This window comes from Doryrhamphus excisus, linkage group LG4, assembly GCF_037039965.1.
Source record: "Doryrhamphus excisus strain RoL-2023G ecotype Guam linkage group LG4, RoL_Dexc_Guam_v1.1, whole genome shotgun sequence".
In the NCBI taxonomy this organism is placed as follows: Eukaryota; Metazoa; Chordata; class Actinopteri; order Syngnathiformes; family Syngnathidae; genus Doryrhamphus; species Doryrhamphus excisus.
The window spans coordinates 23376519-23394065 of NC_136360.1; the positions used below are offsets into that span (position 1 = coordinate 23376519).

At 38.5% G+C, this 17547-nt stretch overlaps 1 protein-coding gene across 12 annotated transcripts in view; it reads left to right on the top strand.

Moving 5' to 3' along the window:
- The window catches only part of ptprsa (protein tyrosine phosphatase receptor type Sa), a 312838-nt gene that overhangs the window by 254255 nt on the left and 41036 nt on the right, over nt 1-17547 (top strand). For 6 of the 12 annotated variants that reach the window (XM_078790398.1, XM_078790401.1, XM_078790400.1 and 3 more), the window contains 3 exons: nt 3377-3424; nt 10603-10700; nt 14860-14983. In XM_078790398.1, coding sequence (XP_078646524.1) covers nt 3377-3424; nt 10603-10700; nt 14860-14983 — 270 coding nt within the window. The remainder of the gene's footprint in view (nt 1-3376; nt 3425-10602; nt 10701-14859; nt 14984-17547) is intronic. The other 6 variants (XM_078790402.1, XM_058074043.2, XM_078790407.1 and 3 more) reach the window with 1 other exon arrangement.

Sequence of the window (17547 nt, forward strand, 5' to 3'; positions counted from 1 at the left end):
CAAACTTTTTCAGTGCTTTGGTTCCGATTTTTGACAAGAAAAGCTCTGATAAAACATTCCACTGTTCTCAAATATCTTACTTTTTATTTTTCTGCACAAAATAAGATGAAAAATAAATAAACAAATCTAGAATAAAGAAAATCAATCAATCAGTAATAAATAAATATAATAATAATAATAAAAACTTAAGAAAGCACATATAGTTGGCGGGTAGACAAATGATTTTTTTCAGATTAAAATGAACAAAGCATTATTAGAGCCCTGTAGACATGACAAAACACGACTATAGTCACATTTATACTCTTTTTATTTACAACATATTGCGCAACTGCAGGGTCTTGAGACACAATGCTAACTCGCTAAACTAGAGAGCTAGCCACCTAAACGGTAGCCTTCAAGTTATTTCCTTTCAACTTAAATAGCCAAAAACTTACCACTTCCACACGGATAGGGAGGATAGTTATTTAACCTTTAACATGAACATGAATCAAACGTAATAATTTTTTCTGGGTACATGATACCATACAGCATCCATATCAAACATTAAACTTTCATATCAAGGCGGGGGCCTCAAATTAGTGTCCTGCGTGCCACATTTGGCCCGCAGGCCGGATATTTGAGACCCCCGGCATAGGTCAAGGAGTGTTTTTTTTTCTTCTCTGTAATAAATAAATCAAGCCCAATCCTTGGAGTTACCTTAAGCTAAGACCAGGGGGGGGGGGGTGTACTTGACAGTTTGGATTGCATCATTCATGTTCCTTCTACGTTGCTGATGCTTAGTAGTCCCCTCCAGACGTCTGTGTTCTCTCTCTTCTGGCAGCTCATTTTGACAGAAGACATTTTGAGAGACTCTCGGCCTTGAACTTGAAACACGTTTTGCTCTCTCAGTCAGCCGAGGCGAGGGGTGTGAGCAGAAGTCACATAAACACACTCCATTTTTTTTCTTCTTCTTTGTGGTCAGTCTTCTTCATCAAAAGATTCACATTTCAAAAACGATACTCCGGGGGCATATAGTGTGTTTGAGGGTGGCACTTGTGTCTGGAAAGAGATGGTATTAACCCCCAAAAACGAGAAACGACTTCAATTGACTCTCCTCGTCTTTATCTTGCTCAGTATTCAAAGCCCGTTTCAAATGACAAGGTTATAATAATGGCCGCTCGCGTAGTCCGTCTGACGTCCTCGCTGCCCTTGATTAAACATTTACGCGTAACGTGGACTAATACACAACGAGAGTTGACGAGCCTTCTCCGCTCCGCGGTTTCGTTGTCGTTAAGCAGAATTTGTGCGACGTCGTTATCTCTGCATCCGGGGAATTCAATTTAAATGGACGTTTTAGCCCAATTAAGTGGGCCGGTGAGCATTGGTGAACATCGCCATCAGCTAAAAGCGACCATTGTTCAAACGAGCACGCTCCCGGTGCTCTTATCTGCGGCCTCGACCGTTCAGCAGAGCGTACGCCGTATTGGCAATTTGGATGCAGTGACCCGTGGTGCTGCGGAACAAAAATGATTTTTGATTAGTCTTCCCATCATCAGCGAGGCTTCGTTAATGCATTTGAAAGTGTGCGTATGTGGGGTGTTTATGTATGTTTTTTTTTTTTTTTTTTGGTCATGTGACAGCCTCGCATTGACATTGCGTAACTCCTCAGGGCGCAGAGTGGCTCGTTTTGTCATTATCTTTCTTGGTTCCCGGGCTTTAATTGGCAAATGGGGCCCAAGTAATGAAGCAGCACAACTCGGAGGATATCTACTGTCTGTGTCCAATCAAGCTTCCTGTGGCTCGGAGCGCTCACGCTTTTTTTTTTTCCACACTCTATCTCCACCCTTTTTCCATGTTTTATCTCCTTCATCCGCCATGCTGGCTTCATCTCCGCATGCATCTCGAGTGTTGCCGGCAAAACGGCCTCGTCTTAATATTCATGTTGAACTGCAGGTACTGCAATTATTCACCACGTTCAATTCCACAGATTCACTTTAACACGTTTTTTCGAGAATACATTTATTCGAAAATCATGCAGTTTTGTATTATTAGTAAAAAAAATATGCGTATTCAACCAAATTGTACATTATTTGCATTAATTTAGCATTCTCAAGCATAAAAAACAACAAAATGTACTAAAATACAAATATAAATTATATACACATTTGTAGGTTAAATAAAAGTCAAATAAAGTAAAGAAACAAAAAATGTTTTTACCTTTAACCCAGTTTTTCAAAAATACATTCATTCGAAAATCATGTAGTTTCGTATTATTAGTTCAACATTATTTGCATTAATTTAGCATTTTCAAGCATAAAAACAACTAAATGTACTAAAATAAAATATAAATGAAAAAACACATTTGTAGGTTAAATAAAAGGCAAATAAAGTAAAGAAACAAAAAAGTGTTTTTGCCTTTAACCCAGTTTTTCAAGAATACATTTATTCGAAAATCATGCCGTTTCGTATTATTAGTCAAAAATATGCATATTCAACCAAATTCAACATTATTTGCATTAATTTAGCATTTTCACGCATAAAAACAACAAAATGTAGTAAAATACAAATATAAATTATATACACAGTTGTAGGTTAAATAAAAGGCAAATAAAGTAAAGAAACAAAAAAGTTTTTTTGCCTTTAACCCAGTTTTTCAAAAATACATTAATTCGAAAATCATGCAGTTTTGTATTATTGGTCAAAAATATGCGTATTCAACCAAATTGTACATTATTTGCATGAATTTAGCATTTTCAAGCATAAAAACAACTAAATGTACTAAAATACAAATATAAATGATATACCCTGCAGAAGACGCATTCAAAAACATTGAAATGATATGTAGTATTCAACACTGGCCACTAGGTGTCTGTAATGTTCGCTGAGAATTAATTTTTGGAATAGCACGCTGGAATGATCTCACAACAGAACCCCCCCGCCCATCCCCTTCCCGCTTCAATTGCCATTGTTCACTCGCAACACAATCCAGATTTAAGACCCAAATATGGCTCACATACTTATTAAAATTATTAACAACTGGCAACAACTGAAAAAGAAAACAAAAACAAACCAAAAATTGCATTATATGTACTTTTCGACAATAAAACCACTTATGTTTTTTACTTTATTTGCCTTTTATTTAACCTACAAATTGTCAGATCATTTTTGTCTGACCCTGCAGAAGACGCATTCAAACATACCGACTTCCTGGAGTTTTTCTTTGGGAATGAGGTGTATACAAAGGTTATTCTTTCGGTTTGAGCAAATAACCCGAATGGAATTGGAATATTTGGGTCCATGTATACATGGTTAATGTTTTTTACCGTTTTTTTCCCCCGTGACCCTTTTTTCGTTCCAGGCTTTGTCAAAATGTGTCCCATGTTTGCTGTTCTTTCAGATTCTGCCCTAAACAGTCCTCAGAGTGCAGCAGATATTGCCTGTGAAAGTTAGTCTTTACGCTTTATGCATTTGCATACCGGCTTTTGTTTTGCAAAGCACTGCTTGTGTCCAAGTGTTTTATTTTTCTCCCCCCCCCCCCCCATGTGATGCAGCTTAATCTGCACTAATTGTTTTGTGTTGGTTTCTACGTGGACTCTGGCGGTCCCGATATTCGCTCGGCTGTCAGCTCCGCATTAATAAATAACCAATGGAATCACCTCTGCTGATGACGAGATGTTTCGATTTTTGTTGTTTGTTTGTTGTTGTTGTCCCCCCCCCCCCCTCCATCCGGATGAAAGTCTTTGTTATCTCACTTCCTCTTCACACCTCCTTCACCGCCACTGCTCCATTTCCATTTGGAACATACCGGGTCTTTCCTGTGCTCCGAGATAAGTAACAGAATTAATGAAATGAGTAGCAAAACAACGGCCTGACATTTCAGCGTCCTCTTTGTGTGCTCGCTCACTGATCATCTGAGAGAGGATAAAAAAAAAAAAAAATCAGGATTTCCTCCTTTCCAGGCATCTTCCCTTTCATATGGAAATAGGCAGGAGCTTATCTAGAGGAATCATTACATCTCTCAGGTTCAGGAAGATGGGAACATCGGAAATGCGTAATAATTAGCGCATATTGCTCACGCTGTTTGGTTGCGATGGGAAAAGGAAAAAGTTTTTTTTTTTTGTATTTGCAAATTGTGCTGTCCTCACAACACGTGTCTGTAAAAAAGAAAACTTTTCTTGCTTTATGAAGCTTTCTTGTAAAAAAAAAAAAAAGTGGTAACTGAAACATACAGAAAAAAATCAAATAAAATTCCAATACTGCTCATGTTGCAGGCTAAACACACATCAGCTAACAGTTAGCTAACCACGTACACCAACTTTTGAAACGCATAAAATATCAAATTTTTCGCCAGACCTGATGCGCTCGCCAAATTTGGTGACTTTTCGGGCATGTTAAGGCCCTCAAAATCGCGATCATTTCGTTGGAAGAATAATAATAATAATAACAAACATTACGATTACAATCGGGCTTTCGCACTGGTCAGTGCTCGAGCCCTAATTCCAATACTGCTCATGTAGGCTAAACGCACATCAGCTAACAGTTAGCTAACACATGTACACCAATTTTGAAACCCCTAAAATATAAAATTTTTTGCCAGACCTGATGCACTCGCCAAATTTGGTGACTTTCCGGGCATGTTAAGGCCCTCAAAATCACGATCATTTCGTTGGAAGAATAATAATAATAATAATAACAAACATTACGATTACAATAGAGCTTTCGCACTGGTCAGTGCTCGAGCCCTAATTCCAATACTGCTCATGTTGCAGGCTAAACACACGTCAGCTAACAGTTAGCTAACCACGTACACCAACTTTTGAAACCCATAAAATATAAATTTTTCGCCAGACCTGATGCACTCGCCAAATTTGGTGACTTTCCGGGCATGTTAAAACCCTCAAAATCACGATCATTTCGTTGGAAGAATAATAATATTAATAATAACAAACATTACGATTACAATAGAGCTTTCGCACTAGTCAGTGCTCGAGCCCTAATTCCAATACTGCTGATGTTGCAGGCTAAACACCTGTCAGCTAACAGTTAGCTAACCACGTACACCAACTTTTGAAACCCATAAAATATAAAATTTTTTGCCAGACCTGATGCACTCACCAAATTTGGGGACTTTTCGGGCATGTTAAAACCCTCAAAATCGCGATCATTTCGTTGGAAGAATAATAATATTAATAATAACAAACATTACGATTACAATTGGGCTTTCGCACTGGTCAGTGCACAAGCCCCAATTCCAATACTGCTCATGTTACAAGCTAAACGCACATCAGCTAACAGTTAGCTAACCACGTACACCGACTTGCAAATGCAAACTAGCACTAGCATGAATGAAGTTAGCCAACTTGACAAAACGAGTACAACTTTTGAAATAGAAAATGCATCTATGTAAGTTTTTTAATACACAAATATACTTACAAAGACGATTATTTGCCAAGAAACAAGCTTTTAGAGCAGGGGTCTCAAACTCAATTTACCTGGGGGCCACTGGAGCTAAGGTCTGGGTGAGACTGGGCCGCATCAGGTTAAAAAAAAAAAAAAATATATATATATATATATATATATATATAGAAAAACAATATAATATAAATATTAATTATATTAAATATTAATAAATATATATATATATAATATAATAGTCTTCAATGCTTCTGCTATACCCTCTAATTTTTCAGTGCTTTGGTTCTTTGGAAAAGCTCTGATAAAACATTAAATTATTATAAATCATTATAAATTATTATAAATTATTTTTTATTTATTATTAAATTATTAAATAATGTTTAATGTTTTTTTTATTTTTTGACACAAAATAAGACAGAAAAATAAATAAGCAAATCAAAAAACAAATTAACAAATTAAACTTTCATATCAAGGCGGGGGCCTCAAACTATTGTCCCGCGGGCCACATTTGGCTCGCGGGCCGTGAGTTTGAGACCTGTGGTTTAGAGCAACTTTTCGGCGTGTTTATGAAGTTTTCCGGTTTCGTTTCTACCGTGAGGCCAGCCTGCTTTTCACCCAGAAAAAAACGACAAAGCTTGTCTATATGCGAGAGCACTCACTCTCAAGAAGATGTCTCACTCTGTAAAGTTTTTAACCTTAGCGTTTTTAACAATATTTATTAGAACTTTGAAAAACCGTTAAAGCTGCAAAATTTCGAAGTGTAAAGTGGCGGAAAAAGGAAAAAGTTTGGAAGTGCACTGGGAATTTTTTTTTAATGAAAAGCGCAAAAGAGGCAATGAATGAAATAACAGTTTGTCCTTGAAATAACATTGCTCAAGGGAAGGTCACTAGAAAGGCGCTACATTTCAATGCAGTGTTTTTTGTTTTTTTGTGCGCTCCGAGTGATGGCTGGAATTGTGAGAAATGTGACAAGTTATGCTGACAAAGCTGAAAGATAGATGATGATAAAGTCGTCATAAACAAGGAAGCGCGGAACGTACAAGCATCTGTCTCATCCGGCAGCACCGCCGTGCTTCATTTCGGATGTATGATGCATCTAGTCAACTGTAGCACGCACTTATGCATGCAGACGGTAATGCGGGCCCCGCCCAAAGTAAAAGCAATTGATGGAGTGCGTCTGCAAATTTTTTTATATCTCCCGTTTTTATTTGGGAACTGATATTTTCCTGAAACTTACCTATGTTCTACTACTGTGTGGGCCCCTCATTTGCATACCCGTCCCCTTCTTCCCAGCGTAGCAGCTTACACCTCTCGCTCTGAATTTCTGAATACTCCAGTGTAACTTATGTATGTTTTTTTTTTACCTAATTATGCATTTTTGGCCTTATGCGACTTATACTCCGAGCGAATTATAGTCCAGAAAATACAGTAAATGTATGCGAGTATGTGGAGTGTAGCGTGCAGAAGGTGTTTTTTGTTGTTGTTGTTTAGATATTTGACTTGGCACCAAAACACAATTTTTTTCTATCTCCCTTTTTTATTTGGGAACTGATATTTTCCTGAAACTTACCGATGTTCCACTACTGTTTACTAAAAAAACGAAAAAGGTAGAAACTTCTGATGAAAGACGGATCTAATCTTTCCTTTGGTAGGTTCCATGCAGTTAATGGAGTGCATGTGCAAAGTTGTTGGACAACCACACGGGCATTCACACACATGCACACAAAAAACACACAAATATTATTTTGATCTGCACTGGAAAGATCCATTTTTTATGTTTTTTTTTTTACCTAATTATGCATTTTTGGCCTTATGCGACTTATACTCCGAACGAATTATAGTCTAGAAAATACAGTAAATGTGCACGGGTATGTGAAGTGTTGCGTTCAGAACGTTATGGGAAATTTGAACGTATCCACACATATACGGGTAGTTCAGTTCCAAATGTGAAGACTGTAAATACTGTACTTCATGGTGTTAAATTGGTACAGAAATTGTTAGTGTGATGTAAAATAAGCTCTTTGTTGTGTTTTTTGTGTTTAGACATTCGACTTGGAACCAAAACACAAAATTTTTCTATATCTTGCTTTTTTATTTGGGAACTGATATTTTCCTGAAACTTACCGATGTTCTACTACTGTTTACTAAAGAACCGAAAATGGTAGAAACTTATTTTCTGATGAAAGACGGGTCTAATCTTTCTTTTGGTAGGCTCCATGTTTACATAGCTATCGAGCACAATATTCTGTGTGCCTTTAAAGTTCAGTCAAAATTGGCTTAAAATGGCCGTTCCTGAAGAGGTTGTCCGTTGGAAAATGGCTGGGATTGAATGCGTTATTAATATCCTCCTTTTAAAAATGTCTTTGTCTTAAACTACACACTCTAACATATTTCTGCATCGTTTTTCTGTCCTTGTTAGACCCAGTTTGAGCTATTGCTAAGGATTTTTTTTGTCTGTCATGATTACAGTCAACAAAAAATATTTCTATATCTCGCTTTTTTATTTGGGAACTGATATTTTCCTGAAACCAAACCGAAAAAAGGTAGAAACTTATTTTCTGATGAAAGACGGGTCTAATCTTTTTTTTGGTAGGTTCCATGCAGTTAATGGAGTGCGTGTGCAAAGTTGTTGGACAACCACACGTGCATTCACACACATGCACACAAAAAACACACAAATATTCTTTTGATCTGCACTGGAAAGATCCATTTTTTTGTGTGTGGGCCCCTCATTTGCATCCCCGTCCCCTTCTTCCCAGCGTAGCGGCTTACACCTCTCCCTCTGAATTTCAAGCAAGTCAACTGACAGGCAATTTTAATTTGCAATTTAACTTTTTTTTCCCTGTCCTCCCGTGGCAGAGATGATAAATAACTCATTTTCAAGTGTTGCGTCTGCACCCTGCATGCATATTTCGGCATCGGCTTATTGAGTAAATGTAATGAATGAATAAATAAACACAAATACTTGAATATGATTGGAGTTTTTCTATTAGCACACGCGCTCTTGTGAGGAGATTAAATGGAATAAGGACAATTTTAAGGAATGATATTCATTCGCTCGGTATGTAATGTGTTCATTCGGCATGTCCATTCATTTTCCCGGTATTCCGTGGCATCGGCATTGGTCTCGTATAACTTGTCGTAATCTTTGCAAAACGTCGTGTAACGCCATGCTGCCGCATTGTTCTGTGTGTGTAAGACGAATTAGCGTCGCTAATGAAGAGTGTCAGCGCTGAAAGTTGGCCCGTGTGAGTGTGTAAGTGCGATGAAAGTATTGTTGACCTTCTTGACTTTGACGGCGTATTAGGCGTTGTCAGCGAAGGGAAATTAAGGATGGGTAAAGTGATCATTCCAATTTCTATGCTCAATTAAGCGCAAGACTTTATCTGGAAGGACATGTCAACATTTGGTCGACTTTTGATGTTTAAAAAAAAAGAGCAAACGCTTACTAAAAAAGGAAACGCATACGTATGGCTGCTTTATATTCCAATACGATGCTTCAGCATCTGGCCCTAAATGGATTAGTGACCACTGATAATAATATTCCTGCAACAGCAACACAATATAGTTTGGAATCACTTGCAAATGTCTTTGTTTTCTGAAGAAAAACACATTTTCCTGCATTTCACAAACATTTTTTTCCATTTCACAAACATTTGTATCCATTTCGCAAACAATGAAAACTATCAACAACTGTCAGTCCTCTGCATCAATCTCCTGGTATGGCTGCTAATCCAAGTTCATCATTTTATAAGGCTAATAGATGATTAGAAAAGACATCTAAAAAAATCTCAACTATAACTAAAATCTCTTACCATGCTGTTAACTACTCCCTTCAGAGAGCAGCACAAACTGGGTCTAACAAGGACAGAAAAACGCTGCACAAGTGTGCAAGAAGAAACAAACAAGAATTATTCCATATCATCGGTGTTGGAATCGGTCAATTTCACTCATGGATGATTGGCATCAAAATCGGCAACATAAATCCCTCGTATTTACAAAGTCATAAACAGATTTTCTGTGCTTCAACTACAAAAATATTCCATTTATTGACTTGGAATCCTATATCGTGGAAATTAATTTATCGCTGGCAGGTCTGTAACCAATTAATTAAACCAAGGGGTGACTGTAATCATGAAAGACAAAAAAAATCCTTCTCAATAGCACAAACTGGGTCTAACAAGGACAGAAAAACGCTGCACAACTGTGCAAGAAGAAACAAAGAAGAATTATTCCATATGATCGGTGTCGGAATCGGTCAATTTCACTCATGGATGATTGGTATCAAAATGGGCACCATAAATCCCTCGTATTTACAAAGTCATAAACAGATTTTCCGTGCTCCAACTACAAAAATATTCCATTTATTGACTTGGAATCCTATTTATCGCTGGCAGGTCTGTAACCAATTAATTAAACCAGGGGTGACTGTAATCATGAAAGACAAAAAAATCCTTCTCAATAGCACAAACTGGGTCTAACAAAGACAGAAAAACACTGCAGACAAATATGTGAGAGTGTGTAGTTTAAGACAGGTGGTCACCTGGCAGCTGCACTAAATAGTAGGCGTCAAACACCAGTGTCAGTATCAACAGTGAAGCGGCCACTTCAGGATGCTGGACTTCATAGCAGGACTGCCAAGAAAAAGCCAGATCTCAAACTGGCCAAAAAAATGTCCAAGTGATCCCAAACTTTTAAGCGGTAGTGTATGAACAATAAATTTTTTTAACTATTTTAATCCACAACTTATTCAGACAACTCAAATGGCAACTCTACCAATTTCAGTTTTGGGGGTTTTGAGACCCAACGGAGGAAAAATGGATGCTGGAATGCAGCGACTCATGCTTGTCACCCAGTATCTCACACCTCTTTCTGCTCTTCCCAACTCACTCTTTCTTCATAACATGAAGAGTACAACACGGGTTTTTGTACCCGAGTTCTGGTCTGGCCCAGTCGAGTTCCTCTAACACACCAATTAATACATATTGCCTGCTTTTTGATTTACACCATATTGCACACCAGCCTCCCCATCACTAAAACCTACAACACAACCTTCAATGTTGTGTATGCACAGAGAGCCTGTCCTTCCAACCTTTTCCACCCCCCCCCCCCCCAAAAAAAAAAAAAAAAAAAATCACCAAACACTCCATTGTGTGAATTGTGCACTAAGTTGTGGATTGCCTCTGTCTCCTTTGTTTTGGCCATCAGGTATGATGAATCACCCCCCCATCCCCATCTCCGAGCTGGCGGAGCACACAGAACTTCTCAAGGCCAACGACAACCTGAAACTCTCCCAAGAATACGAGGTGAGTGGGCGGACGCTTTGAGTTTCGCATCTGTCTGTTTTTGTTCTCACCAGAAGGACACAAGGCGAGGTGTTGAATTTTTATTTTCTTCATTTGCCAAGCACATTTTACACAAGTATTTGCTTATATTATAGTATATACAGAGTCAACAAACGTCCGAATTTACATCTGTCCAAAGGTTTATAACTCATTATACCCGTACTGCAGCAAGTCCAGAGTCTTTTATGGGTCCAAATTAAAAAGCCATAACTGCCTCTTGTCAATAATCATGGTGGTCATCGGGATGGACTGTGGCCAAGTGTGTTGGAAGTATCAAATTAGTCTTTAATTTCTGGACAATTTTCCTTCCAAATGTACCGTATTTGCCGGATTAGAAGTTGCACTTTTTTTCATAGGTTGGCTGTTCCTGCGACTTATACTCCAGTGCAACTTATGTATGTTTTTTTTACCGAATTATGCATTTTTGGCCTAGCGACTTATAGTCCAGTAAATATGGTACTTAGTAAAGAACTACAGATTCAATTTACTGATGACATCACGTGCATGACATCACTATGTCTGCAAACCGAGGCAAAATTTTGCTGTAAATTTTCAACATTACCCGAAAAACACGCTAAAGGAGATGTACGCTAAACGACGTTCCGCTCTAAATAGTCTTCCATACATTTATGTGTTTATATTTATATCCGTAGACAATGATTGTTGCCTGATGTGTTGTTACTCCGAGCGAATTACAGTAAAGTCTCGTTATATCGATATCGGTTATAACGAATTACTACTTATTACGATACTATTTTCATTTCCTGGCAAATTTCTAGTCTTTTATGATATAATTAGTTCCATTAGTACGATACCCGGTTATTATGATAATCCGGTTACTACGATGCCCTTTTCATCTCCCGCCAGCCAATTTGGTCTGCTTATATCGATACAAAAGCTAGAGAGCTAGCCACCTAAACGGTAGCCTTCAAGTTATTTCCTTTAAACTTAAATCGCCAAAAACTTACCACTTCCACACGGATAGGGAGGATAACTATTAACAGTTATTTAACCTTTAACATGAACATTAATCAAACGTAATCATTTTTTCTGAGTACATGATACCATACAGCATCCATATCAAACTTTAAACAATATACTTTCATATCAAGGCGGGGGGCCTCAAACTTGTGTCCTGCGGGCCACATTTGGCCCACGGGCCGCGTGTTTGAGACCACTGATTTAGACTGAATAATTTTAGTGATGTTTGGCGGGTGTTTTGTCAAAGTTGTCTTCCACATGAAAAAGCAACTTATAGTAAAAATATCGATTTTCTGTCATGCGTTTAGACGTACTTTGTGTTTTATTCAGCAGTGTTGTTGTTGGGAGTAGGTTTGAGGGGGGGGTTGCTGAGCTCTTGGACCGTTGGGGTTATAAATGACACCGGAGTTGATTAGAAATCAGGAGCGCTGAATCAGCTCTCGTTTGCATACCAGCAATATCTCCTGCTCGCCATCCCTAAATCAGCGCGCCTGTCGCCTCGCTGCACGCCAAGCTAAGGCAAAATAAAAAAAACTGGCTACACCAGCATGGATTGCCGTCATCATGCCTGCCAGTGTATGTTGGATGTTGGCGGATAATGACTCCTCATAGCATTGCAGCATTTCTGCCGTATCTATTATTCATACATCCAGAGCTGAGCTGTGCACTAACGGGACCGGCTTGTTTTGTTCCTGGCGGGGTGAGAGAGAGAGGCGTGATGGCCGAAGTCTAATTATTTGCCTTAAAGAGCCAATTCAACCACACGGTCCTCTCTTCTCGTCTATCTTTTCCTCTCCATCCCGTCCTTCTGCCCTTTCACACAACCCTATCAGCCTGCAGGAAAAATAAATGACCAAATTAAATAGAGAAGTGTAATTTTAATTTTGTTATTTTCGTGATGAATGGCCACTCGTTCATGCGCTCCGGCTTGCCAAGCGGCGCTCTATGGGCCGTTGACTGATTGGTTTTTAGCCAGGCGGGAAGTAGCGGGAGAAGAGAAATGGAGGCAAAGGCGAGAGAGAGAGAGAGAGAGATTCCATGTGGGCGTGGAGGGAAGGCCTAAGCGTAGAAACGCAGCCGTGAAGAGAAGGTCATCGGAACGGAACACGCGGCTGGGGGTGCGGCTGCCACTATTGGTAACTTTCTTTTTTATATTTCTTGGTTTTGTATCCGGCACTTTTTTTTCCATCTTAAATCCGCACCAAACAAGCTCTTTTCTATTGTGGAGTTGCATCATCACCCCTTTGTGCCTTTCACAAAAAAAAAAATTCAAACACGTATAAATACGTGTTTGGGAGTGAGCGGTCATGTTAAAAAAACGTAGCGAATATATTGTTTAGTGTAAAGGTGACTATAGGGGTGTTATTTTTATGTCTTGAGGGCTCTAATGATGTTGAAAAAAAAACAATTTCGAAGGTCGTAAACAGGTTTTCTATTCTGCAACTACAAAAATTTTTAAATAACAAAAAAAAATCTAAGAATGTTTTATTCAGGCTGCACGGTGTTGGAGTGGTTAGCGTGATGGCCACACAGCGAGTTCGATTCCACCCTCGGCCATCTCTATGAGGAGTTTGCATGTTCTCCCCGTGCATGCGTGGGTTTTCTCCGGGTACTCCGGTTTCCTCCCACATTCCAAAAACATGCTAGGTTAATTAGCCACTCCAAATTGAGTGTGAATGGTTGTTTGTCTATATGTGCACTGTGATTGGCTGGCCACCAGTCCAGGATGTACCCGGCCTTTCGCCTGAAGTCAGCTGGGATAGGCTCCAGCATACCCCCACAATCCTAGTGAGGATAAGCGGCATAGAAACTTACAAGAAGAAAGTTGAAATAGTTAACAAAACTGGAAAATCAGCTGTAATTTTGCAAGAATAAAGTCAAAATATTGAGAAAAAAATTGGCAATTTGATGAGAATAAACTTGTAATATTGTGAAAAAAATAATTATTTTAGAAGCAATGACTAGAAATATTAAAGAATATTCATCAAAGTTGTAAAATTGTGAAATAGATTTGTAATTTTTTGAAAATTAAGTTCTAAAAAAAAGTTCTAATATGTGAATAAAATCATAGTATTACTAAAAGAAAATTTAGAAAAAAAGTTAATAAAAAAAAAAAACATTTTTAAAAATGTAGGAAGACCTCAATAAAAGCTATGTATTCAGCGTGGGTTTTCTCCGGGTACTCCGGTTTCCTCCCACATTCCAAAAACATGCTAGGTTAATTAGCCACTCCAAATTGTCCATAGGTATGAATGTGAGTGTGAATGGTTGTTTGTCTATATGTGCCCTGGGATTATTGGCTGGCGACCAGTCCAGGGTGTAAGACAGCTGGGATAGGCTCCAGCACCCCTGTGACCATTGTGAGGATAAGCGGTAGAAAATAAATTTATCATCTACGATGATCACGTATGATCATTGGCTGCAGGTTTGCCGAATCGAGCCTCGCGTTATTAACCACCACGGGTGGTCCAGCCAGTGTGGTCTACTGGGAGCGGTGCTGGTTGTAAGTTTTCTTGAAGTAGTATTTTGTCTAAGTGATGTCAAAGAACAACAGGAGCTATCACAGCAAGCGTGACAGGCGGCGTGTGAAGAGACAAACTGCAGGCCTCTTCCGTCTATCCCGAAGCTGTCACACTGGAGGATTCCTCTCCGCAGACCCCACGCAAGCAATGACAAGTTGACTCACCACAGGAAACCGCACACAATCGGGATTGCTTGATTCCGTTTAGGCATGTTGATGTTGATTTACTCACGAGATGTTCTCCAGATGTTTTCTGGCTGTCACACGGTTTTTAGCGTTTGATGCCGTGACAGCACAGTGAAGAATTCAAATCCATAATTTAGTCAGTTTGAAAATTTCATGATTCCGATTCACACAGATAGCGACTTTAATAAGAATGAGTAAAAAAAAAATGACAAACTGATGAGACTATGATCCTCATCCACAAACTGAAAAATGGAAAAGATGCAAGGACCACGTCGATATTTTGTCAACTTAAACATTTCAAGAAAAAAAACTGCATTTTTATTCGTCAAAATTTAAAAAGTATCCAGGATTGAACGAGTCAGTTGTTTCCGCTCCAAATACAAACGGCGCCTCACATGTCTTGTTTTGTGTTTTTCTTCTCTCCCCGACCAGTCCATCGATCCGGGCCAGCAGTTCACCTGGGAACATTCCAACCTGGAGGTGAACAAGCCAAAAAATCGTTACGCCAATGTCATCGCCTACGACCACTCCCGCGTCATCCTGGCTCCCATTGAGGGTAAGTCTCACCCCGTCTTCACATCTTCAACTTTATTTTTGGAACTAAACGGTTTGGGTCTGAATGAAGGAATGGTAATGGTAATGGTAATGGTAATGGTAATGGTAATGGTAATGGTAATGGTAATGGTAATGGTAATGGTAATAGTAATGGTAATGGTTTAAATTCATTTGAACATGCATCAGATTCCAATTGAGTGCATCCCATAATCAGTTCCCAGTTCCACATGTCCAAAAGGAGTAGGAAGAAGCAAAGCTTATTAAATCCTACCCCTCCATCTGGTACTTTTACAAGCAGTAACTGTTACATTTGTTCACTTCCTGTTTTCATAATATAGTTAAGGTTTTTTGTTTTTTTTTATAATTTTTATTGTTTTTATTTTTGTCAAGTCAGTTCCCAGTTCCACATGTCCAAAAGGAGTAGGAAGAAGCAAAGCTTATTAAATCCTACCCCTCCATCTGGTACTTTTACAATCAGGAACTGTTACATTTGTTCACTTCCTGCTTTCCTAATATAGTTTAAGGTTGTTTTTTTTTTTTTTTTTTTTTTTTTAATTATTTTTGTCAAATCAGTTCCCAGTTCCACGTGTCCAAAAGGAGTAGGAAGAAGCAAAGCTTATTAAATCCTACCCCTCCATCTGGTACTTTTACAATCAGTAACTGTTACATTTGTTCACTTCCTGCTTTCCTAATATAGTTTAAGGTTGTTTTTTATTTTTTTTTATTTTTATTTTTTAATTATTTTTGTCAAATCAGTTCCCAGTTCCACATGTCCAAAAGGAGTAGTAAGAAGCAAAGCTTATTAAATCCTCCCCCTCCATCTGGTACTTTTACAAGCAGTAACTGTTACATTTGTTCACTTCCTGCTTTCATAATATAGTTTAAGGTTTTTTGGGGTTTTTTTGTTTTGTTTTTTTATATTTTTGTCAAATCAGTTCCCAGTTCCACATGTCCAAAAGGAGTAGTAAGAAGCAAAGCTTATTAAATCCTACCCCTCCATCTGGTACTTTTACAAGCAGTAACTGTTTCATTTGTTCACTTCCTGCTTTCCTAATATAGTTTAAGGTTTTTTTTTTATTATTATTATTTTTTAAATATATATTTTTGTCAAATCAGTTCCCAGTTCCACATGTCCAAAAGGAGTAGGAAGAAGCAAAGCTTATTAAATCCTACCCCTCCATCTGGTACTTTTACAATCAGTAACTGTTACATTTGTTCACTTCCTGCTTTCCTAATATAGTTTAAGTATTTTATTTTATTTTATTTTATTTTATTTTATTTTATTTTATTTTAGTTTATTTTATTTTATTTTATTTTATTTTATTTTCACTTACCAAAGTACAAGGTGAGTTACTTTCATTTTGATTGAGTTGTTTATCGATTGTCGTTTCAGTCCAGGAAAATACTTTGCTTTGGATCGCCAATCAGTCTGATCTCAGGGAATTGAAGTTGTTTTTTTTTCCACCATCCCATTTGTCAGATCAGCCCGCACTTCCCTATATAAACTATCTCCACGCACAGTCCTGAAGCCAGAAAATTCCTCCTGTGATTCCCAAGTCTCTAGAGACGCTGTCAGAGGTAGTCACCCTTCAGTGCTGACATTGTTCAGGGGTTGCAACTCCCGACTCCTCTCTGTGATGCCAAAATTGCTCCTCTTTTGTGTGAGTTAAATGTTCCAAGTAGATTTTCAGCACCTCACAATTTGGAGCTGGTAAAAAAAAAAAAAAAAAAAAAAAAAAAAAAAAACCTAGCCTGCAGACGGAGGGAAGGAAGAAAGAAAAACAAACGCCTCGTCCATAAATACATAAATTAATCAAGTCTGAAATTTCTATTTTACACCGCAGTGATTTTGCTATTAGTTGCAGCAGAATAACAATTCATGCACATCACCGTTCTCCGTTCATTTAGTCATGACTAAAACCAAGTCGCCGCCGTCAGATAGTGTCGTATCCGTTTTAATGGTATCCGCATAGCTTTGCGTTCTTTCCCTGCCTAATTTCAATTCTTTTTCATTAGTTTCTCTTCTTCTTCCCGTTCTCTCACTCCTCTCACTCCGCCCTGTTTCTTGTCCTCACTGCATCTCCTCGCTTAAACTCTTAAATTAGCCCAGCCAAGTGTTTCATTGTTTGCCGCTTGAGTGCCGCCACGTCACTCAAAGTTACGTGACTCTCAAACACAAAGTGCTCCACGCCGTCCTCACCTTTCACCTGAAAGGACTTTTTCATCTGTCGCCTCTCAAATACGTAGCTTCATCACTTCATCACAGGTTAGCATGGATTTGCTGAATTGTTAAAAAAAAAATCGTTATTGACGTTACAAGTTCAAAAGGTTGTAGCTTGAAAATGGTTAAATATAAGGTCATTCATTCATTCATTTTGTACCGCTTATCCTCACGAGGGTCGCGAGGGTGCTGGAGCCTATCCCAGCTGTCTTCAGGGGAGAGGCGGGGTACACCCTGGACACATATCATTCCATTATCTATTCACTATCTCTCCTCTGGACATGTCCCAACCATCTCAGTCTGCCCTCTCTGACTTTATCTCCAAGGCCTTTGACATATAATGT